The sequence below is a fragment of the Pongo pygmaeus genome, chromosome 3 (assembly GCF_028885625.2).
Source record: "Pongo pygmaeus isolate AG05252 chromosome 3, NHGRI_mPonPyg2-v2.0_pri, whole genome shotgun sequence".
Classification (NCBI taxonomy): domain Eukaryota; kingdom Metazoa; phylum Chordata; class Mammalia; order Primates; family Hominidae; genus Pongo; species Pongo pygmaeus.
This window is the reverse complement of record NC_072376.2, coordinates 43,888,594-43,914,705: the sequence shown is the minus strand read 5'-3', so window position 1 is coordinate 43,914,705 and position 26,112 is coordinate 43,888,594. Positions and strand designations below refer to the sequence as shown.

The window sequence follows — 26,112 nt, the reverse complement described above, 5'->3', positions numbered from 1 at the left end:
GGACACAATAGTTTTGAGTAAAAGTATTGCGCGACGATGCATACCGAAACCCCCGTTTTAAGTCTCAGTCCTTTGGCAAATATATTGTGTTCTTTCATTGGTCTATTAGGCTGTCTCTGCTTCATATAATGCAACTTCAAAATTGGTATAACATCGTCTATGGATGTAGCTTATAAGGATCAATGATTTAAACATAATTTGTAATGTTCCAAAAAAAATATTAATTTACAACCGTATCTGAAATTTGATACTTTTTTGGGTGGTTTGAAGAAAAGGAGTTGTTAGTAGGCATTTAACTTTTTAAAAAATATTAAAATCTGTATATCGACTGCTAATGGATAAAGTTCATCTGTAATATTGTTATGATAACTGAAGCAAACTACTTTGTGCCACATTACACCCTTTTCTCTTTTGTACTTCATAAATCAATGATTCTTTATGTTTCTGAACACAAACGTATGCCCCAGGGTAGAAGAAATATTTCTCATTTGCATTCCTATTTTCAGTCTTTATCACAAGTAATGCTCATTTTGCAGACTGTACCTGTACTATGTACACATGGAAATTAAGGTGAGCTTAAATTCATATAATTTTTATTTGTGACCTTACTCTTGGGGTTAGAAGACTAATAAAAATATCAGCCACTTCTCTTGCTTGATGGAGCTGAAAGGGAAATGGAGAGATTAATGAGACTGATCAGGATTAGAAAGAATGAACAAATCGAGTAAGTTTCCTCTCGGGTTCCGTCTCTCCCTCTATAAACATTTATTAAGCATCTAATTTAAAACTAAAAATTGTAAAAATGTCAGAAGGAAACAGTTGTTACATACACTCCTTTATTATTGTGAATTGAAACCAGATTTCAGAGTTTTAAAAATTATTCAAGAATATTCAGTGCATGCAGTGGTGAAATTTGATTCTGAGAGGTACGCGCATTTAGCCCTTCACTTAAACTGTATCATAAAGCCACTACAGGAGATGCACCTTCCCACCCTCACGTAATCTTTCTGCAATCACTGCTCGCAAGCCAACATTTGTGGTGATTTCAGATTAGGAGCCTGGCATCTTTGCTATAATCAAAACCTTATTCTCCCCTCTCCGCTTCTCCACTCCTTACCTTAATGAAAGTGCAAAAAACTAGTTTTACTGGGGAGGGAGGCAAGGAAGGAAGGAAGAGCAGAAGGAAAAGAGGGAGGAAGGGGGTGGGCACAGACCCAAGGAGGGAGTGAAATGAAGGAAGGAGATCGCTGTCCCTTTTTCTCGCTTTTGCTTTAGGAGCTCCCTGCCTGCCGATCCCCGCGGGTCGGGGAGCGGCACCTCTTGCAGGATCGGCTCTCGGCTCCGCCCCCTAGCGTCGGAGCCCGGGAGCCGCGGCTGGAGCCTATCTCTTTAAATGACAGCTGAGGCTCGGGTCCCAGTCCGGGGCTTGACGTCAGTGCCTCCACCCGGGCTGCCAGGAGTAGTTAGCGCCACCGTCGGCGCTCCGGCCTCGCGGCGCGCTCGCAAGCTGCCGGGGCGGCGAGTTTTCTTTGCTTCGGCCCCTCCTCCCGCCCTCCCCACGGAGAGCCGAGCAGCAGCCCTAGAGCCTCTCGCAAGTCTCTCTCACACTTCCCCGCCCTCGCCCCAAAGGAGCAGCAGCTCCTTCTTGCCTCTCCATTGCTGCCGCCGCACCGGCGGAGCTCCTCTCCCGCGCGTCTCTTCTCCGATGGAGCTCGGGCGCCGCCGACGCCGCCGCTGCCCCGAACCCTGAGCGGGGCCGCCCCGGCAGAAGGAACGCACCGCCCAGCCCCAGGGCGCAGAGCGCCCAGGAGCACGCGGAGGGCTGGGGCGCGGGCTCCGGGAACGAGAAAGTGCAGCTCTCTCGGGTCACTGGGCCAGCGGCGGGGGGACTATGGCTCTGAAGGACACGGGCAGCGGCGGCAGCACCATCCTGCCCATTAGCGAGATGGTTTCCTCGTCCAGCTCGCCTGGCGCGTCGGCCGCCGCCGCCCCGGGGCCCTGCGCACCCTCGCCCTTCCCTGAAGTAGTGGAGCTGAATGTAGGCGGCCAGGTTTATGTGACCAAGCACTCGACGCTGCTCAGCGTCCCGGACAGCACTTTGGCCAGCATGTTCTCGCCCTCTAGTCCCCGTGGCGGCCCCCGGCGCCGGGGCGAGCTGCCCAGGGACAGCCGGGCGCGCTTCTTCATCGACCGGGACGGCTTCCTTTTCAGGTACGTGCTGGATTATCTGCGGGACAAGCAACTCGCGCTGCCGGAGCACTTCCCCGAGAAGGAGCGGCTCCTGCGCGAGGCCGAGTATTTCCAGCTCACCGACTTGGTCAAGCTGCTGTCGCCCAAGGTCACCAAGCAGAACTCTCTCAACGACGAGGGCTGCCAGAGCGACCTGGAGGACAACGTCTCGCAGGGTAGCAGCGACGCGCTGCTGCTGCGCGGGGCGGCGGCCGCCGTGCCCTCGGGCCCGGGAGCGCATGGTGGTGGCGGCGGCGGCGGTGCGCCGGACAAGCGCTCGGGCTTCCTCACGCTGGGCTACCGGGGCTCCTACACCACCGTGCGCGACAACCAGGCCGACGCCAAGTTCCGGCGTGTGGCGCGCATCATGGTGTGCGGGCGCATCGCGCTGGCCAAGGAGGTCTTCGGGGACACGCTCAACGAGAGCCGCGACCCCGACCGGCAGCCGGAGAAGTACACGTCCCGCTTCTACCTCAAGTTCACCTACTTGGAGCAGGCCTTTGATCGCCTGTCCGAGGCCGGCTTCCACATGGTGGCGTGTAACTCCTCGGGCACCGCCGCCTTCGTCAACCAGTACCGCGACGACAAGATCTGGAGCAGCTACACTGAGTACATTTTCTTCCGTAAGTTCGCAACCCCGGCGTTTCCCAGCACCCCTCGCCCCCTGCTGACCAGCCGCAAGTTTGAGCCCCGCTGGAGGCCCCGCGGGGGTGTCCGGGGCAGGAGCTGGTTAACTCGTTATAGAGAGCGGCTCTCCCTGCACGATTCCCTTATGCAGTAGACACGATTTACATTTCACCGATTCGGATATTTCCGTCTCTAGTCCCCTTTTCTAGGACTCAGTAGCACCCAGCTCCCAGCTGTCTACTTGCTGAACTTTATTGATCTTGCCTTCTCGGCCCAGCCCGCTCCCGGATGCCAGGGACTCCTCGGTTGCGGAGGACAGGGTGGGAGAGACTGGGGCACAGGGCAGGGTGCATAGACCCTCCTCCACCCCTTTCCTTTTGCAGGACTGCTGGGGGTCATTTCATGTGGCCCTCAGTGGTGTCCCTGCAGAGGGCAGGATGCCATAACAAGGCATCGCCTCGCAGCGCCTGGATCACCTGCTGTTGTGCAGCTGCCGCGCGGGAGCCTCCAGTTACGGGGGGTTTTCTAGAGGGCAGGGGAGAAGCGATAAAGGTGCCCCCAGAGCCCCTCGAGGGGGCGGGGGCATGAGAGCGGGTGTGGGGAAAGGGGACTCCTTGACAGATGGAAACCCAGATTTCCCTGCGTCAGTTATCTCCAGTCTAATTGCCCAGTGTTTGGGACAGGGGAGGGTGGAAGGAATTAGAAAGTTTGGATGTCTGAGTGCTGCTCTTAGGGTTGCAGATTAGGAGGGGCAAGGGAGGAGGGAGGGAAGGTGTTGCGGAGGGAGGGAAGAGAGAGAGAGAATGATTGTGTTTCCTTCTCCAGCGCTGAGTCCACTTTCTCAGGGTGAATAAATAGAGCGATTTTCTGAAATGAGAGAATGAAGGAATAGATTTGGGAAAGCATCTGGGGTGCGTTTTGCAGTGCGCTTCCGGAGCGGGCTATGTGGAGTTCAAGAATTCTACTAATACCATAATCTGAACCTGGGGATTGGGAGTGGGATTGGGAGTGGGGTGGGGCTGTGGTGGGCACAATTCTCAGTGGCGTTTATGAAGTGAAAAGACAACGACTAGAGAGCGATTTGGACAAACGAAAAGCCAGCTGGGATGGCAGCAGGAACATTATTTGGCAAAGGTTTTTCCTTTGGCCAGACACAAATTAAAACTTGCCTGTAGCATAGAGAGAACAGCCTTGAAATCCTGTGATGGAAATAGACCAGCTTAAATTGAATTTGTGTATTTTGGTAATTTAGTCACTACAGTAATTGGGAACTGAACAATTTTCTGGACTTTATTTTGACTGGAGAAGTGGAAGGGGCCTCTCCCTGCACAGGTGCAAGCTTAAATGGAAGGTTGGCTTAGTGTTTGTATATTCTGGTAACCTTGGAGGTTGGGTGACAAACCACAGCACACAGGTTCTCAGAGTTAGACTACTTTTTAAAGTAATGCTGGATTTCTTGAGACATCGGTTTCAACAGAGAAGCAAATGAAGTGTCTGTCCACTGAATTGGTAGCTAAAAAACTGTCTCAATTATATCAAAGTATTACCTGTTACACAGTAAAAAGATTAATGGTCAGAAAAACCACCCAAGGGAAGATATTTTATTGCTTGTATAAAATTGACATCTCTTAAATATATATTGAGTAATTAAGTATTTTAGCACCATTTTATTTCTTATCATTGTGACCTTTGTCAACAACTTTTTAGGTTTTAAACCGTTTAAGTCATTTCAATGTAGATTTCCAAGCACTTCAGAAGATGAGGTAAAATGAACTTTTGCCTTTCTTGTAGTTAGTGTTTTTTGTTAGAGAAGATATAAGCATGAATGTTCCGCACAGTTTTCTGAAATTTTGAAAATCTTACTTGGTTTTGGTTTTTCTTATTCCTCTAGAAAGATGTGGACATGAAAATGATCATTACTTTGATTATGAAGAGATAATACAGGTTATCTCTACATTAGGAAAAAAGTGCCCTTAGTATATTGAAACTGGAAACTTAGTTAATTTAGCTAATGAGATAAATTTGAGAGATATTTGAAATTCAGGATGTTTCACTTCTAGAGCTACAGAAGTGTTAAATATTCATATTATGAATAACTACTTTTGGAGTACTCATATTATTAATGACCTCTGAAATTCATTCATAAAAAGTCCCAGAAATCTAAGGAGGCAACCTATTTTGGGAGAAAATATGCAATTCCAGATTAAATATTGTTCTTTTGAAGTGGTAAGCTAGTCATTGATCAACCAAGTGGAGTTGTCATTTTAAATTTTGGATGTAAAATTTGTCTTGAATATTAGAATAAATATATTTATTTTATTTTTTACAGCTTTCATTATATTTTTTCACATTATTTTGAATGGGATTCATTTTAATATTCGGTGAATGAAAACACACTGTAAAATGTTTGTATTTCCATCCTGTTTGGTTTAGTTGATGACAAAATGTATTTATCTTATTTGGCAAGTTTCTATTTAAAAAGATTATCGGTGTTATTCATAAGAGCAAAATTACTGGATGACCTTGTTTGTCCACTTATGTTTTAGATGCAGAAAATAACCTTAATAGCTTTTATTTCCCCTTTTGACACCCTTTTTTTCAGCAAATATTTATTTGCTGTGTGACATTTATTTAGTGTATAACAAGTATCACTCACTTTAACACCTTTTAAAATCCAGGTGACATGTGAACTTAGTAGTTGAAACTGTTGTAGTTTACATACTTCAGCATCAATTTTAATTCCCCCCCAACCCCTGCCGCCCCCACCTCACCTGAGTTTCTGCAGTAGAGGGGAAGAAAGTGGCAAATGGTTCAGTAATCCCAGATACTGCTATTTTCCAAATGTGTGATCTTGGTTAAATTATTTACTTGTTCTCTGTCTTAGTTTCCTCACCTGTATTACAGGAGTTATCACAGTATCAGTTTTATAGGATTTGAGAATATACATGTAGTGCTTAGACTAGTGCCTGACTCATAATAAAAGCTTAACAAATGTTAGCTGTTACTATTTTGAGTAGCATGTTTTTATTGTTCTTGTCAACATTAAATTTTAATTTTGTTTTATAGTAAGTATAATTAATTTAATTGTAAAGTTAATGGAAAAATTATTTTGCAGTTAAATGATAGCATACTATACTTTCAAAATTATGAAATAACCAATTAAATAACTAATTTCTTTGCTTGAATTTGAATTTGAGTTTTTCAGGCCAAGTCACCAAAGGTTGCTAATCATATTCCAATTGGTTTTTCTGGATTGACTCCAACAGAACCCATTTCTGATTCAGGGCCAAGAAGTGTTTTAGCACTAGGATTTGAAACTTTGGCAATATATTCTGATAAATATTGAGCTAGATTCATATCTCCTTAAGTGCTTGTATCCAAGTCATTGGGTTTTTATGCTCAAGGTTATATACAGGCTATTAAACTTTAATATCAGCTTCATTTGGCTACATGAACCCTTATATCTGTTCTCAGTCTTAACTCATTATTTATCAAGTGTTTTTAGTACACTGCAACATATACTGGTACTATTAAATTCTATATTATTCTTGTAATACTGAAGATGGATTGTCTTTTCTTGGGGGAAAAACAGTGATTTATTGTGGTTTCTGTTTTTAGGGGATGTCTGCTGAGTGTCATTGTGGCTGCGTTTAGCAATATCTGGGAGACAAAAAAAGACATTTTATGTTGGCAACGAATTATATAGAATATAGATAACATGCTTGGAATGTGACAAGTTGATTATCATTAGATAAAAACTAGCTTTTTATGTTTTCTTTCTCATAATCAGTGAGTTTGCAGAAAAGGTAGTGCTGATGTATTGCTCTTCTCTTCTAACAGTGCTTCAAGTTTTGAACTCCATATTTTGGTTGAGCAGTATGTGTGTGAATGTACACCTTTCTCTAGGTTGTACTTGACATTCTTTAAATTTGATATATCTTTTTTTGTTTGTTTGTTTGTTTGATACATGAGTATGCCAGGTCTAGGAATTAATGCTGTTACTGAACTGGGCTGTGAAATGTAATTTGTCTTAATGAATTTTTATATCTACTCTTTCAAATTCATTCTGATTTATTTCACTGTGCTGAAGAAAACTAGTTGAGTTGAAAATATTCAAACAGCTATTCAATCCTGGGCTAGCATGCTTGCTGAATTTAAGAGCTTTCTAAGAAACATCTTTAAAAATCATTCTGTTTAGGTGAATACCATTAAAATTGCATCTTTTATGAGCCTAAAAATTCTTCTTTGATTACCAAACATCATTTTATGGAAGTTAATTTTGTTAACCACAATTTTAAAAGTTGATTATTTTTCTCCTGAGTTACTACTTATTTTTACAATTACAATGCGAAAATTTTCTCTGCAGCCACATGGCTGAATGACTTTTGAATTAGTGAGGAATAAGCAAAAGCAGAGGATAACTTTTTAAAACATCAAGATTCTGATTTAATGTAGCTAGTTCCAGTAATAAAGCAGACAAAATGACAAAAATCTTCGAGTGCAAAAAGTTTAGAGGCTATGCTATGACACTGATTATTGTTTAATGGCATTGAAATTTTATATCTGGCATAATTCTGTCTTTGAACTTATCTTTTTTTATATTGCTATGGCTTTGGCTTTCCCTACCACCCTTTTCAGCTTTGTGTGGGTCAATCTTTATGCAGGTAATAAAGCTGAAAAACTGAGTGGCTACAAGCTTTATTTGACAAAGTTCTTTCTCTTGTAGCTTAGGATGCTAGGACTTGCAATTTGTGTGTGTGTGTGTGTGTGTGTGTGTGTATACGTGTGTATACCTTAGTTAAGAAGAAAAAACCTCTTTGGAAAAAAGAGAAATATATATAAAACCAGTATTTAATTATTATCTATTTGACTGTCATAAATTGTTAGCTGGAATTTGTTTAAAAATGTGAAAATGATTGTCTGCTTGTCATTTAAAAGTCACCCTTTTTATAGTTAATAATTTTTTAAATTTTTTATTTTTTTGAGACAAAGTGTTGCTTCGTCACCCAGGCTGGAGTGCAGTGGTGTGACTCGGCTCACTGCAACCTCTGCCTCCCAGGTTCAAGTAATTCTCCTGCCTTGGCCTCCTGAGTAGCTGGGATTACAGGCACCCACCACCACGCCCAGCTAATTTTTGTATTTTTAGTAGAGATGGGGTTTCACCATGTTGGACAGGCTGGTCTTGAACTCCTGACCTCAGGTGATCCACCTGCCTAGGACTCCCAAAGTGCTGGGATTACAGGTGTGAGCCGCCGTACCTGTCCATAATTTTATATATAGTTAATTGATAATCTATATTTTTAAATTGCTAAGGAAGAACATTTCAAATGTTCTCATTACAAAAAATAAGATTAAATAACTCTTTGAAATCATAAAAGTAGTACGTGTAGTTTTAGGGACTTTTGTTAAAAAAAAAGTGCAGTTTTAATCAGCACCACTAGTAAGTGCCAATAAAATCTTGATTCATTTTCTTCCAGTCTTTTTTCTGTGTACACATAGATAAAAAGACATATTTTTAAAAAGTCATGGTCATACTATATAGATGGTTTATATGCTGTCTTTTTTTGTTTTATTTGGTTTTATACATTTAATAAGTTTACACATTTAATGAAATTTCCCCCGTGACATTAAAATTTTTATTGACATCTTAAATAACAAAAGTACAATACATATACATTGCCACAGTTTTATAAATATTGGTATTGAATATTTTGTTTGTAAGCTCAGAAAAAAATTTGATTATTTCAAGATACAGAATCTGTTAAAAAATTTACTGTCACATTTATTGTCACCTAATTTTATGCTAAGTGTTTTGCATACATTACTTTATGTCTTATAACATTCCTTGAGCTTGACATTAGTTCCCTAACAGTTCAATTAGAAAACTATGATTTAGGACATTAAGTAACATCCCTGGTTCATAGAGCTTGTATAGGGCTGAGCTGGGATTTGAATGGTTCTGTCTTATTTCAAAGCCCTTACTCTTAAAACATTGAAAAATAATGCCTGTTTTCGGCAATTTGGCAAATATATTTCAGTGTCTACTGAGTACTTAGAACTTCTATTTATCAGCAAAAAAGTGTGGTCTGAAACATATATGAGTGAACTCAAAATTTTAAAATTTATGTTAAATTTCCACAGAAATATAGTAAATATATATTTTATGTCTTTACTTGCTGGAAGGGTTATTTTATGGATTAATGCACCGTATTCATGAATATTTTTATAATTAAAGAAAATAAAACATTTGACTCCATTTAACACTTTTGAGGGTGACCAAGTTATAGGTTTGATAAAACAGTAATACCTGTAGGCTTGATAAACTGACTTAAAGTGCATTTTTTTTTTTTTTTAGTAGTAGTATGAGTCTACAACACCAGAGGTTTTGCAAGGACTTACCTAAAGATCAGAATAATTTTATTTACAAGATTTCAAAGTCATTCCAACAAGTAAATTAGCTACTTTATAATTTGTAAGTGTAATGGAAAATATAGGTGTCATCTGCCTATCAGCCATATACGTCTCATTATTAGTTTCTATTAATGATACCAGTTTCTGATTAGTGTCTGATTGTCATACAAATTTAGTTGTATTTTGCTTTTTTTAAAAAATGAAAATATATGAAGTATTCTGTGCTGAGTGTATATCATTTATAAGTTTATTCCCTGACCCATTGGCTTTTCAGGGTACCTCTTGGCATCATAGCCATGTAATGCTAGTGAACCCCTGCTGTAGAATCCTTCACACTTCTCTGTCTTTGGTGCACTAGAATAGGTCCCTCATTGTGTTTCCGACAATTTGTAATGATCTTTTGGCATGTTGATCTTCTAAAGTAGCTTTCTGTCTCTGTGCCTGAAAGTGGTATTCTTAGCCCCTCAGGGCAGAGGCTAAGGCCACATTGAGAACTTAAAAAATATCTGTTTTCTGAATGAAAGTGTGAATTAGGGAATGAACTAGAGATGTTGGAATTTCCATTAGGTTGTTACTGAATTTGAAGTTTAGTTTCACTTCAACTTAAAGTGCATTTATTGAACAACTACCAGGCTAAAGCGTGGGCAAGACATACAAATATGAATAAGACAGAGACCATGTATTTAAGGTGATCACAATAAACTTTATATAATTGTGAATTATGTTATAGAGAGGTTATTTAGTATGTTAAAAAGAGGGCAAAAAGCAGGAGTAATGACATGAGAAGTTGTTACATAAGCACCCATATGAAATGAAAATAAGTAAAATGTTAACTGAAATAACATTTAACAGATTAAAATAATGTTATAAATGAAGTTGTTAGATTTGTAAACACACACATAAAGGTGCACACACACGCTTCTTTATATTTAAATTATTGGTGGAAGCTGGGTGCAGTGGCTCATGCCTGTAATCCGAGCACTTTGGGAGGCCGAGGTGGGTGGATCACCTGAGGTCAGGAGTTCGAGACCAGCCTGGCCAACATGGCAAAATCCCATCTCTACTAAAAATACAAAAAATTAGCTGGGCGTGGTGGCGGGCCTCTGTAATCCCAGCTACTTGGGAGGCTGAGGCAGGAGAATTGCTTGAACCCGGGAGGCAGAGGTTGCAGTGAGCCGAGATCCCACCATTGCACTCCAGCCTGGGCAGCAGAGTGAGACTCTGTCAATAAATAAATAAATAAATAAATAAAAATAAATGATTGGTGGACTAGAAGTTGTAAGGGATCAAAAATTAAGTGACTTCATTAATTTAGAGTGTTGGGCAAATGTTCCATACCCCAACATACCACAGGTAGTGTTAAGTACTTGCTTTAAAAAAATCTTAGATGCAACGAGAATATTGCCTCCTGACATAGGCTTTATTATATAAATTAAATGTAGGAAGTATCTGATAATACTGATAAGGTATCTGTAAAAGTAAGGATCCAGTTAATTCTATCTTACAATCTTGATCATTTTTTAAAAGGCATCTTAAAATATACTTAACAGTTATTACTGTTTAATAATATTAAAATATTAGTTTTACTTATGTTTCTTAACCTTGTGTCAAAGTAGTTAATAAAAATAAACCAACTTTGCTGGTAATAACAACAGACAGCTTCATGATTCCTAATTGGACACTTACTAGTTCTGTGCTTATTCAACATTAAACTTAGTTAAATGTATGTTCAAAAGTTAACTTAGAATATTATTTCTACCATGTTGTAACCAGTCTCTGATTAAACCCTGCTTTTATAGAGGAAAAAAGCAAATAAAATGGAAGAAACTAATATAATAAAGAAATATGTAGTATTGACGTAATATCACCAGAATAGTGAATGATTTAACCACTCAGTTTTGTTATTTTGGTTGATTTCACCAGTTACAATATAAAAAATCTTGAGAATAGGATTCATATTATATTGCTCTTTCTCATGGTTTGGCATAATTTAGGTGTGCTAATTTTTGGTATAAGTAAAATAGGGAGAGTAGTACTGTGTTTATGGAGTAACAATGCTAAAATCTGTTGGCCTCTACTCCTAAGAGGTGAATACTTGAACCCAATGAATGTTTTAATACTTCTAAATCAGATTCCTTGAAAAATTCTGGCTGTAGCTTTAAGATCTTGGGAAAATAATTTCATGCTCCCTCCTGAAGGGAAAGTGAGAGAAACAATCATATTCTCTTTAAAGTTTGTTATGAGTATCAAATAAAGCAATCCACAGTTAGAATGGTATCAGGCACAAATGGTATCAGGGACAAATTAAAAGCTCAACACGTTAGCTTTTGCCATTTATTAATTTAAGGGCCTGAGAATAATGCATAGGCAATCCCATTTCTTTACAATAATTCTCAGTACCAGATTTCTTCTCTTTTTCTTTTTAAGGAAGTTGAAAGTAACTCCTATCTAAAAGCTGCCCTGAAAAGGTCCTGTTATCATTAATGAGTTCTTACTTTTTAAAATTATTGACCTGCTAAGTATAAAATAAATTGTAATATATTATTAAAATAAGTCTATTCTAGTTGGTTTTTCATTGATTAGGTGGAAAAATGTACTCTTCCAGGTCTAGTGCTGGTCACTGGTTAATTATGACACAATTAAAAATAATACTTGTAGTCAATGGAAATTGTCTCAAACTCTGGGGCAAAGCACTTCTTAATCATAATCTTTATTTATATTTCTGACGAGGGCTTTTAGTTTGCAGTTTCAACAGTTTTATGCAAAATAACAAATTGTCACAGAGCCAGGTGGGCTCAAATACTGCCCAGAGTTTAGGCATTTGGCCAAAATTTCAGGTTAGATTTTGGATTCAAATACATATCTTCACAATTTTAAGAAAACTATGTTAGCTGTCAGTCAGCTCTAATTGAAACCATTCTGACATATCTTCAATATAAGTTTTCTAGTTGCTCAAAGTCCAGGTATTTGAATAAACCAGAGAGATCTGAGGCAGATGCTGGCAGACATTCAGAAATAATTCTCCAATATTCTGATCTCTTTTCTTCTGGTTGGTGAGTCTGCACCTAGCATGTCTCCTTGTAAGGATTCGTACATATGATTCCAAAGTGACTTTTGCTTTTGATAAGAAAAGTTGCTACAGTGGCAGCTTTATAGTGAATGATGGGAGATAGCAGGCGTGGTGGTCGCAAATTATTGGTATCATTTATATGGTGGTTTTGGGGATGAATCCTTCTAATGGTGATTCTAATTTAGAGTAAAAGAGAAAGAGATTTAGCAATCAAAGTCCTTGGGCTATATTCTTAACCTTCATCACTATGTAGATTTGTTTTATTTTGTGGTTCTTTACTTTTCTATACCTCAGTTCTTCAGGGAGAAAATGGTAGAAATTGATTGTCTTTTTCACCTTATCTCCATGTAATGCCATAAGTATTGTGTGCCAAGTAATCTGTGCTAAATAAAAATAGACTATTCGTCCTTACTTTAGTGTGTCAGGCTGTCATTTCTTTTAAAAATGTGTTGAGTATATTGCTATTAATAAAACATTTACTGAGGTGAAACACCTTTTCATGCTCGATTTCATTTAACGATTTTCAAAAAAAATCAGAAACAAAAACTATCAAACTGAGGGAAATCCAGATTAGATTAATTTTAAGGTACTGAATCATATCTCTTCTTCAGTTCATTTATATTTATTCATGCATTCATTAACTGATATTATAAACTAAGCAGCCTCTTAGATACTAAAGGTATGGTAGTAAACAGTAGTGAACATATTTCCGAGACCATGACATTTGTAGGATATGTGCATTGCCTGACTTTAGATTGCACATGGTAGGTGAATAACATGCCTAATAGATACATAAGATACAAGTTGTGAGGCTCTGTGTGATGGCCAAAGGTCATGGCTGAAGACTGATTGTATCTCCTACTAACTTCTGACCACAAAGTCTAGGCATGATGATGTGTTTTTGTGTGTGTGTCTACACACACACAAGCATGTTTTGGGAGCACATCAATATGACTCTGTAGCTACTACTGGCTATTAAAAACATTTTCCCTCTGAACTGTGATTGAATAGTGACCAATTTATGTTAGAAATGAGATATAGTTAACATTGATCCTTTGCTAAAAATGGCCTGTTTAGAGAAAAATGGAGTATTTTGAAAGTGATAATCTTTTTGGTCTCTGTATTATACCTGACTCCTTTTCTGAGAAATTTTACCATATGCAGAAATGCAAAATCTATTCAAAAGTCCAGATTTTGCCATATTTCTTATAAACATTGCCTATTTCCCGTGAAGAAATCCTGAAGTCAAATTAAAATGAAGATGTCTCCTGGTTACTTTTGACAAGTATTCTATATTTGTGATTAAATTAGAATTTGAAATGGTTTTGGTGTATTCCTTTTTATTTCAGTCAAGTGGACCTGTGATGGGTGATTTAGCGTGCTTCATAGACAGTGGGAGAAAGATAATTGCTATGTAATAGAAGATATGGACCTTTTTAACAATGGTTAGTGCTGCTAGCAAATGGCACCAAGAATAAATATTCTAGGAATCTCAGCATGAAAGTTGCTGTAGCTTAGTGTAATCATTTACTTTTCTTCTACTGGACTGATGTGTTTCTAAAGCATGAAAGAACCGTTATGATACTTTAGTTTTTACTTGCTGTATTAGCATGTTTAGATTGTGAAATAAACTTTCAAGATGTCTGTTTTATAGCTGCCACTCTCAAGCCGTATTTATCATATTTATAATTTGTTATTTAGCATTCATACTGTGAAACTCAGTAATACCCAGTGTTTGGTTAACCTAAAAAAAAGGAGAAAAAAGATTTACCCCATAGTTTTAGTATAATCATCAGAGTCTAGGGACTAATGGTTATATTTTTTGTTAAATTGCATGCATTGAATTATGTTGTCCCCCCAAAATATTTTGAAGTCCTAGCCCTGCCTTCCCACCACCTCAGAATATGACCTTTTTTGGAAACAGTGTTTTACAGAGGGAATCAAGTTAAAATGCAGTCATTAGGGTACACCCTAATTTAATGTGACAAGTATCCTTATCAAAAGGGGAAGTTTGTACTCAGGGTAGAGACAGACATGCACACACACAGGGAGAACACCATGTGAACATAAGGGTAGAGGTAGAAGTGATGTTTCTACAGGAATGATGTTTCCTATGTAGGTGGTGTTTCAGGAATGCTAAAAATTGCTAGCAATCCACCAGAATCTAGGAGAGAAGCATGGAACAGATTTCCCCTCATGGCTCTGAGGAGGAACCAACCTTGCCAACACCTTTATCGTGGACTCCCAGCCTTCAGAACTTTGAGATACTACATTTCTGTTGTTGCAACCACCCAGTTTGTGGTACTTTGTTATAACAGCCCTGGCAAATTACTATGGTAGTTTTCAGAGTCTTTATCTTGTAAAAAATCTGGGAAAAGCTTGAACAGGCACTATTTTTCAAACTCCCTCTATTTTTCAGAGGTCTTAGTTACAGACAACAAACTTCACTCTTGCTAGTTTAAGCTGGGAAGGATTTATTAAGTATAATGTATTGCTCACAGATTGACTGGGAGGGCTGAGCTTCCAGGAATGATTTGCAGCCACATCCTAGAATAGGACTACCAAGGGACTTACTGTCCTGCAAGGACCTGGGAGCTGAGAATCAGGAAGCCAGGTGCAGCTGCAGGATCTAGCTCCACCATCTGTCCCATCATCCATGCCAGTTAAAGTAAGATCATCAACTCACTTCCTGTTTCCCCTCATGTCTCAGTTCACCAGAGTGTCTGGTCATAGAAACTGAATTGCTTATGGAACCCAGGTCACAAGAGGGTGTAGAAAATATAGCTTTTAAAACAAAACAATAGCAACAAATTTTCATAGCACACTATCATCAATGGTCTGTGAAAAGACTTATTATTATTATTATTAGTAATTATTCTGAAGTTTAAACCTTTTAATCTCTACCACTTCATCTCCCATAGGTAACCAGTCTAATATATTGAATGCAAATCCTTATGTTTATATGTGTTCTTGGACAATGAATATTCTGTTTTGTCTTGCTTATGTTTTTAATTTATATATATATGATATCTCTCTCATTAGTGCTTTCTTTTTAAGATCACTTCATTTTCATGTGCCTATCTAAGCTAATTGGTTGGCCCTAAGGGTAGAATGTTACTTCCTAGCATGTATTTTACTGAACTAACCTCTTCTTTGCTATCTATACTCGGGTTGCCTTCAGTCTGATCATGGTTACATCCGGTGTGGACCTGTGTGAGAATTCTTTAGGAGGGGAATTGCTGGGACACTGGATATGCTTATATGTCATTTGACTAAGTATTCTCAGATTGCTGTACAAATGAGAGCATCAGTCTACATTCCTAGTAGCAGTACATGAGGATTCTGTCATTTCCACTTTCTTGCCAACACTTTGCAAAATTCGGTTTTCTAATTGTTGCAAGAGTAAAGTGAAATGTGATATTTTATTGTTGATTTAAATTTCATTGTTCTAATTGCTAATGATGGGAATGTAGTTTTTAAAAACTCTCCAGTCTTTTTGAATTAAAAAGGTAGAGCGATTTTGAGTGAGCTGGCCAAGAGGATGCACTACACTCTGTCTCTTTGGATGCTGATATGGTTTGGCTGTGTCCTCACCCAAATCTCATCTTGAATTGTAGCTCTCATCATTCCTATGTGTGTTTTTTTAACCAATGGTTTTTTTTTAACCAAAGAAACTTCAAGATTGGCCATAAATAGCCTGGGTTATTTAACCCTTAAAGCAACTCACAAGTCCCGTACCTGCAAGTTGGAAAATGAGCTGTGTATGTCTGCAGAGGCAAGGAGAGTATACACTGCCCAATGTGCCTCAAGAAGTGGCCAAGGAGAACAATTAACAGAAAAGAATCTTTCAGAAGGCAAAGAAAGGAACTTCCCATAGAGGTATGGGAGGTAATTGAATCATGCGGACATGTCTTTCCTGTGCTATTCTCATGATAGTAAATAAATCTCATGAGATGTGATAGTTTTATAAAGGGGAGTTACCCTGCATAGGCTGTCTTGCCTGCTGCCATGTAAGGCATGACCTAACTCCTCATTTGCCTTCTGCCATGATTGTGAGGCCTTCCCAGCCATGTGGAATTGTGAGTCCATTAAACTTCTTTCCTTTGTAAATTACCTAGTCTTGGGTATGTTTTTACTACCAGCGTGAGAACAGACGAATACAGCTGCCTTGTTTTCCTATTAAAATTCTAACCACAGCAATAGCATTATCAGCACATGTTCCTGCCTAATATGATGAAAACTGCCCTTCATGCAAATGAATATTTACTAACCTTCTCCTAAAAGGGAGACCCCCAAGCCTCATCAGCCTGCCTTCCTCAAGCCTCATCAGCCAGCCTGCTGTCTTTGGGTCATGTACAGTAAGAACATTGTATGAGGTCTGAATGTGATTCCTTGTGAAATGGTCACCTGTGGGTATTATATTAATATATGTTACTTGCCCCCCAATGCATTCAATAAATAATGTTGAATAGGACCAAGATAGCTCCACTGAAAGCTTTTGTTCCTAGAATGGGAAAATGGGAAACTCACAGCAGCCACAGGTCAATAGCAAATCCTGCTGTGAAGACATAACAGATTCCTTTTTCTGACAATTGAATACATTTTTTGTTAAATATATCTGGCAGCACTTAGTTCTGCCATTGAGTAAAACTTTCTTGCCTATTGTTTGTCCTTACTGGTTCCTTGCTCATTTTCCAACTTGCAGGTACGGGACTTGTGAGTTGCTTTAAGGGTTAAATAACCCAGGCTATTTATGGCCAATCTTGAAGTTTCTTTGGTTAAAAAAAAAAAAAAAAACTTTCAAAATCATTGTGCACTTCTGGACAGTTTCATGAGTGAATTAAGGGAAACAAAAATCTTGAGTAATGTAATATTTAGGTTTGAAGGCTCTTTATTTTATGGCCTCTGTGAATCATTCATTTTATCCTCTTAAATTAATGGTTTTGGAGGAAGGTGCCAGCATTGTCAGCAGAGCAGTGGCCTTTGTGTGAAAGAGCACCAGTCATACCTTTTGCTAAGGCTGCAGTTTTGTAGTCTTTGCTTAGATGTTATTGTCATTTTTTTAAAGTTTATAGTATGAAAATTTAAACATCATGGAAAAAGAATTGTTTATTAAAACTCCCACATATACACCTCGTAATTTCAACAATAACCAAAGCATCACTTCATGTCTGTTTCTTTTTTGCTGAAGAACTTTAAAGCAAACCCCAAATATTATGTTATTGCACCCCTACATACTTTAGTATCTAAAAAATGCAAATTTAAAAACATATAACCACTATTCCATTGTGAACCCTAGAAAGATAAATAATATTTCTTGGCAATATCTGATACGTCATTTATAATCATATTTCTAAGATTGTCTCAAGAATATAGCCTTTTTAAAAATAAAGCTCAGGACTATAAATCTTATTTTTATGTCTTTTTTTCTGTTAATATAAGATAGTCTCTCCTCTTTGACTCTCACTCCGTCCATCTCTGTTTCTCTTTACATGTAATGCCATCAATTTGTTTACAGAAGGTCTTGTTGAGCTGATTAATGTCCCCTGTTCTGAATATATGGCTGCTTGTTTTCTTGTAGTATCATTTAAATTGTTCTTCTATACCAATATTTTGTGTAAGTGGACATTGACTCGACCATGACTATATTCAACTTCTTTTGTTTTTTGGCAAGACTATTTATAGGTGATTCTGTGCTAATTTGCCGCACTAATCAGTTGATGTGAGTGGTGTCAGTCAAATCCCTCCATTGTAACTTCACATCAAACATTTATTTGATAGTTGTATGATTGAATACAGTTGCCTGATTCAAGTATTACCATAAGGGATACCAAACTGTGGTTTTCTAATTTGTGTTTTCCGTATTTATTAGCTGGAAGAACTTTCTCTGAAGAACTGCTTAAAATATTGTTCACAGAGGAAAGGCAGGGCAAATGCTGAAGTATTTCTTATTCATAGCCAGTTTTCACAGTGGGAGGACAACCGATCACCTATAGAAGCCCATCTCAATGGGATCAGGAAATTTGGTTTGTAGCCACCTAGCCTCCTCATGCTAGTATACAGCAGGCACATCTGCCATATCCTGCACACCTGGTGCTTCATTTGAATTTGGAAAGAATATCTGAAAGACTTGTAATTTTTATTGAAATACCTACAGCTGTATTCATATTCATACACATTTCATTTCTGCAAAAACATCGTTGCATAACTCCCCTTATGGCATTTCTTTACATATTAATATGTATGTCATAGAAATGAGACTGTTAAGTTTAATCTCATAATTTTCTGTGCTTACTTGCAAGTTATCAATGAGGAAAAGTATAAGAAGTAGGATTTAAGTTTGGATAATAAAAAATACCTGGAGAATATTTATATTGTTGAAGTATATAATTTTAAAGTGGTCATATTAGAGTCTAGAATAAAAGAATATCTGTTAAATTGTTAGACAATTGTAGTTGTGATAAAGAGCATGAGGATTCTGGCAAAGATTAGAGAAAATCAGAGATCTTGGCTTACCTTTTGTTTTTGCCACTTTGTAGTTATTAATTTCATGAAAATCACTGTAATTCCTTGAGGTTATTTCCCCATCTCCCATTTGAGGAATGATGGGAGCATAAAAGAGAAGACACTTACACTTGCTAGGTGTTTTTAGCATCTCAGTTGAATTGTACTATATGAATTGAATCAGTAGTGAAAAGAACCCATAAATTGCTTTGAAGTAAAATATAAGGAAGAAAGTAGATTAGAAGCTATTCTACTCTTCATAATTTAGGTAAGATACAAGTTGAAGGTTCTATGCAACCTACTTGCCAGGTGGATAACTTTTGCCTGTGATTGGAATATGAACTTAAATCAGCGAAGTGCAAAATATAGGGTAGATAGAGGACAATTATGGACAGTGATAATGCCTGTAAATTGTAATAAATAATCCCACAAAATCCCATGAATGACGGCAATTACTAGGTGACTTCAAACTCCTCAGAGAAATTCCTTGTTAATCCTGAAGTGGACATTCTGGCCAGTCAAGTTAAGGGGGATAATTTCACACTAGATCTGGTCTCTCTTCCCTATGGAGTAAAGTCTTGCACTGTGTCTGACAGTACTATTTCTTGTGTGAAGTAGTGAAAGATGGTATGTTAGGTAGGCTTTTAAAACTGATGATTTCTTCAGTTAGAGACAGTGCTTTCTTTTTTTATTCAACTTGCTCTCCATGCTCATTAAAGCCTCACACTATGTCTGGCAGCAAGTTGTCACTTAGCAAATATTTATTGATTTAAGTAGGGAAGCTATGTGATGGGTGAGTATAGACATCTTGTGACTGGGTTTAGGAGTGTTCTCAAGTAAACCAGGGCTGCATTTGTACCCTATTTCCTTTAGTTAATAACTGTGTGACTTTGGTTAAGTCATTTATTTACTCCGTACTTTGGTTTCCCTTTTGTAAAATTATCAGAATAATAGTACATATTTCAGAAAGTTGCTCCAAGGATTAAATGATGTGACACATAGAAAGCACTTGGCATGGTACCTTTTGCAAAGTCAAGCCTCACTAAAGTTAACTATTTTATAGTTAATTTTATAGACAGTTATGGTGAAACAGAGAAGGAGGTAGTTTCCTTGAACTGAATGGAGAGTTCAGGGAAGGCATTAGAGAAAAGGTGACATTGCAAATTATTGACAGAAATGTGGGCATTCATGTAAGAGAGCTTGGGAGCTTTGCTAGTTCATGCAAAAATGGCATGTTCGGGGAATAGTTTGATTTGGCTGGATATCAGGGGATGTGTTGGAAGAAAAATCTGGAAATGTAGGCAAAGGAAATATGATGTAGCACATTCAATATCAGGAAAAGGATTTTATATCAGAATGTGCATTTTCAAAAAGCAACTGTGGCAGCAGACTGCACATAGAATTGGGGAAACTAAATGTGTTTGGATAGTTGGTGGGTATTGAAAACGTTGAGGCTAGAGATGAGTCAGATGAGCATTAGTGGAGATAGGGAGTAAGGGATGAATTCTAGTGCTATATAGGTGGTATAATCAAATGAACTTTGGGAGGAAGGAGGGAAGACACCTGGCAGCTGGCCTGTGATTGATTCCTTTCTTTTAACAGGGGTATGTCTTGGTGGAAAAAAGGAGGAAATAGGTGACCCAGTCTAATCTCCATGTCAACTGGCTGGCCAAGTAAAAGATGAACGATATTTCTAGGAGGAAGAGACTTTATCTAGTGAAGGCCTTTATCAGATGTCTTGTAGTAAATAAGTACAGAATCTATGGGGTATGGCTCACTGGAGAATATCATATAAACTATTCATTTTTCTTTGGGAGTGTAAAATGTAGACTTATATACTCCCATCTGTGAAGAGCTCCATAAAACCTTCCTTGAATTTCTCATCAGTCATTCTGGGTCAGAGAATGAATGTCTCATGTGGAACAGAAGAAACTGGGAAACCAAGTGGGGTGTCCCAGACCTTTCTTTGTTTCATCTAGTCCTGTACTTTTGAAATTATTAGTGAAAGTTTATACTCTTATCTCCAATTCATGGGAGTCTGATTAGATCATCTGTTCCTGTGTCTTAGGTCAGACTTTGTGATCTATTGGTTGTGGAGAAGACTGAGAAAAAGATACAGGTAATGACTCCAGAGTTGGTGATGGCCTTATCTTAGAGAGGATATACTGGATGAGTGAGTCCCTGCTTCTGTCCCTAAGGAGAAAATAATAAAGTCAATTTTAGATCCATTAAAATTTAAGGTATCTCTGTAAGTTTCAGGTGGAAATGTTCCATATGCAAGCTCTGGAGGTTAGATAAATAATCAGTGAATTTGGAGAGAAAGATAACTGTGCTGAGGTTCTTGAATGGTGATAAAGAGGAGCCTGGAAACGATATTGACAAGGGCCAGTCAGACATTAGAAGTAACAGAAGAGAAGAGTGGTTATGGAAGCTGTGGGAGAAACAAGTTTTAAGTGCAAAGAAGTGTATACTTAACAATACAAATGCTCCAGAGAGTTGATTGTAGATTAAGACTAAAAATATCAATTAGATTTGCCACTTAGGAGTTTATTAGTGATTTTAGAGATAATGAAAGAAAATTATAAACTTTCAATGGTAACAAATTGCAGAACTGGAGGTAGTCTGGTGTGGATAGATAAGTAGAGAGGGAAGATAATGGGATTGATCTCATTTGTGGATTCTTAGTGTGAGTGTTATGAAGAACAGATCATAGCTAGTTAATGCTGATAAAAGCATAGTTAATGCAACCAGTTGCTTCTTCCAGGATGGGTAAAGAAATAAATAAAGCTGTATTAGTCTGAGGTACTTGTAGTAGTATCACCTGGGATGCTGGTAAAAATTGAGCATTTGTTCCCTACTGAATTCAGATCTCTGGGGAATAGTGCTTGGGATATTCTCTAAGACGCTTCCCATATTGTTTTAGAACACGTCTAATATAAACAAGAGGATTCTGAAAAAGATTATGGTTTTGCTAAACTATTAAGTGAAAAGAGGACAGAGATCTGTATGTATAGAATGCTATTAACCATATTTAGAAAGAAGCAAATAAATATCTGTTCATTAAAAAACATGGAAGGAAATGCACTTAATTATATCTACATTGTAGGATACTGGATATAAATAACTTTTTTTTTTTTTTTTACAAATCTTTTAATTGCAGCTTTTATTTATTTTATAATTAAAATAAATTGTAATTATTTAAAAATAAGAGCTAATAAAATCCATTTCTATATAGTAGATTGTAGATATAGAAATAAAATACTGGCTTCAATAAAATGTTTTAATAAGGATAAAAGAGAGAAAGGACATGAAGACATTTTAACCTGAGTTAGATATAGGGGGAAAGGAATTTGAGAAGAACATGTAAAAGCAGAGCTTTGTGAAAATCAAATCTCATGTACCGTATTTCATAATTTTGTCTAGGGAAGCCCATGTTCTTGTATTCCAGAGATTACAGATGTTCAAGCTCTCAACTTTTAGCCACTTTTTTTGACCACCAGCTAAACTGTCAAGGTGTCATGGAACAAATAATAAAAAATTACAAATCATTTAACAGAATCAATACAGTAATGTGGAGGAAACATCAGTCTGAAAAATGCTAGGGTCACAAATCCTAGTTTTGTTAAGAAAATCCAAAAGACCATCTTAGAGTAATGGCTGAAAAATGCCATGTATTTCTGGTCACCTGAGTGTATCTGTCAAAAGATACCCTGATAAGAATTGGATACAGGAGACTACAATATTCTTTGGAAGACATAGAGTAAGGTTTTTTGTTGTTGTTGTTGTTTTTAAAATTAAATTTTTTATGAAGCTCAGCATTGCCAGATTCTAGTGACTGTATCAAATTCACGGATGTTGATTGGGTAATCATTATAGGCTAGACTCTTGAAAGAAGGGTATCAAAATGTTTGTATCATAGATATCATCCTTACCTTAGGGGATTTACAATATAGGTGGGGAAACAAAATAAGTAAGATCTTTATCCTGAAGATAATAGTAAATATTAAAGATACTGAGACAAGGGAAGACATGAAGGGAGTGGATTGTAACAAGAAAGGCCTTTGGGAAAAGGGATGGATAGGAGAGAAACTGAAGAAATAATTATTGTGCTTTTGTGAGAATGGGGGTGTATCAGAACTTTCTCTACTTTCTATTCAGTTTTGTTGTGAACTGCTCTAAAATAGTTTATTAATTTAAAAGAAACTAAAACATTTTAAAAATTAAGGGGATTAACTTTGTCAGTGGTTGCTTAATATCTATTACATATCGTAAAGTTTTTATTGCTATTGTTAAGTTATATTTTAAAAATTTGGTTATTGAAGTACAGTTTGTTTTTATATAATGATTTTGTATTCATTTTTTACTTCTAATAAGTTCATAGGTTCTCCTAAATATTCTGTGTAAATAATCGTAGAGTCTGCAATGGATGACAAGAAAAAAAAGAAAGAGAAATAACCATAAGGGCTTATAGACTGATGATTACTGAGTGCAAGGGAGGTGGGGAGGTGGAGTAAAAGGTGAGTCTAATGCTTCAGTGGTTAGTGCCTAAGAGAGCTTACTGAAATATAGAAGTTGAGAGGAAAAACTGATTTAGGAGCAGGAGGGAAATAGTGAGTCTAGTTTTTTATATTACGTTGGATATTAAAGTCATAGCCAAATCCATGAGAATTTTTACATCCGTTGTCTTCAAAACATGCCCTCATGGAAGGAGGGTTACCAATAAACATTCTAGGTAGAAGGATCACCAAGGGGAGACAAAAAGATTGGTGATAGAGCACAATTTGGCTCCACATATTTTTCTGGTCACTAATTCAGGACAACAAAGATAGGCCGTATGCTATGTATACATATTTGCTCCACCTCTAGAACTATTAGTTCAGAATTTCATGGGCCATAACATTCTCCCTTTCCCAACTTGTGTAATTACTCTAATATAACTTTCTTTCAATATATACTTTCTTTCAATCCATCTGTCTTTTGTTCACTGCCCATGTTATTTAGTTTAGATTACAGTTTTATAACTGCAGTGACATTCCTGGAAATATCCTGAACACTCTTGTTCCTCTGTCTTTTTTCTTTTTTCCAATTCTTCTTCTGACCCCAACTCTAATGGGGACCATTTAGCAACTTTTCCCTGCTATAACCAACCAGCCTAGAACCATTCGAGGAAGTCACCCAACAGAGCAGTTTATTTCTACTAAATATCCATGAAGACAGCTTTCAATAGACCTTTAGTACTGGCTGACAGTTCTCCTTTGATTCTCTGCTAAGACTTCTAATTTTCACAGTACATTCTTAGTATAACTTTATTTTTTGTGTTTTTTTTTTAACCCCCCAGTTACATCACCCATTCCTGACTATCAGTCTCATTAAATGTTTTTGTCTTTTTCTTGACAGAGAAAAGGAAAGCCATTGCAATTTATTAATCTTCCTGCTCCTTCATTTTCCTGCTTCCAGGGATATAAACCTGTCCACACTGAACCCATATTATCTGCTGTCCCTTCTGTTCTAATAGTAGAGGAACTATCCCTTCTATCCTAGGACAGTTATTCCATTCCATACTCTGGGCTCTATTACCTGCAATCTTGCTAGGAATATTATATTAGTGATTATTCCTTTTATTTTTGGACATTCAACGTCTCTCCCTCTCAATTGTATGTTTCCCATTACTTTTTAAACTTGCCAGAGTTCCTTTAATTAAAAACAATAATGACATGGCCACAAAGTTATTCCTTATGTTTAACCAACTATCACCCTACCCAGCTGAACTTTTTGAATGGTGTGTATTTTTATGCCAGTGTTTCATTTTTTGTTTTCTGTTGATTCTCACATCTCAGCACATGCCAATTTGGCTTGTTGTCCTCAGCATGCCTCCAAAACAGCCCCTTCAATGGTCTCCACTATTTTCTATCTATGCCACTAAATCCAGTAGGTACTTCTTTCCTTGCTTGTTTCCACATCTTATCAGCATTTGACACTGATGACTACTGTGACTTGAAACACACCTCCTCTTTGCTTCTGTGCAGGGTTGTTGCATATGGCTGTTCTGCTTGTGCCTAAATTAGGAAATAAAATCTAATGTGTGATCCCTTGTCCAATATTTGTACAAAAGCATGGATCAGTGTCGGCAGAGGAAAGAGCAGTTTTTTTTAAAAAATCCATCCAGAAGGGATACTTTTAGGGTCCTTGATTTTATGACACAACACTGCTTATCTCTTTGGCTCTTCGTTTTGTTTCCTTTGTGGGTTCATAATTCTCTACCTACCGTTTAGATACTGGAGTTACTTTAGTTCTTCTCTGTCTCCCTTCTCACCATCCCCGTGCCACCCAGAGATCTCATCACCATGATGCAATAATGATTTATGGGCAGATGACTTCCAAATTTATATCCATAGCATGGACTTCTCCTTTGGGTGCCATACCTACTGGTATACCCAGACCCTACTAGAAATTTCCATGTTAATATGTAAGTGGCGTGTTTGGTTTAATATGTCTAAGTTAAGCCCAAAATTTGTAATCTCCCTCCTTCTCTGTCATTTGACAACATCTGCTTATATTTCAGTGTGGTCTTTAAATGACCATTCTGTGCCTTCTGATACACAAACCAAAAATTTATTAATCTGCTTTGACACATTCCTCTACTTGTTTTCCTTTTAGAGTTGAAAGGAATTATATGTATTTTCTAGTTTAGAAGTATTTAATCTGAGGTACAGGGACCTCTTGGAGGTCTGTGGATACTCTGACATTTGTTTTACAATTTCATGTGTATAATCTTGTGCACACTTTTAGGAGAGAAGGAGGTTCCTAATGTTCACGAGATTCTCAAAGGGAACTATAATCCCAAAAATATTGATAACACTAATCAGTATTTTGATTAATTTCCTCACTCATGTATGAGGAAAATGAAGCCCAGAGTGGGTAAGTGACTTGATCAGAGTCTTAATTATTAATTGACTGGAGGCAAAATTAGGCTCCTGACTTCTACGCCACTTCTCTTTTGCCCATGAAGGCATTAGTGGTCAAAATGAAATTGTTTTCTATAGAGGTCCTCACTTCTTACCATAAATGAAGCTACACTGAAAGTAAAATAAGTCGAGGTATATATTTTTTGCCATACATAACCTTTTGAAAATTCCGTTTATAATTTATCTTAAATTCAAACATGTATACTTCAATGTAACATTTAAAAAATGTTTTAATCAAATTTTGTATTTATATTAAAAAATTTATGATAGAATGAATTTCTTTTATGCCTGTTTTGACAAACTAAT

General features: G+C 37.6%; 1 protein-coding gene across 1 annotated transcript in view; it reads left to right on the top strand.

Annotated features, from left to right (window-relative positions):
- Positions 1–1,473: 1,473 nt before the first annotated feature.
- The window catches only part of KCTD8 (potassium channel tetramerization domain containing 8), a 279,420-nt gene continuing 254,781 nt past the window's right edge, over positions 1,474–26,112 (top strand). The window contains exon 1 of the mRNA XM_054486404.1: positions 1,474–2,852. Coding sequence (XP_054342379.1) covers positions 1,892–2,852 — 961 coding nt within the window. The 5' untranslated portion in view covers positions 1,474–1,891. The remainder of the gene's footprint in view (positions 2,853–26,112) is intronic.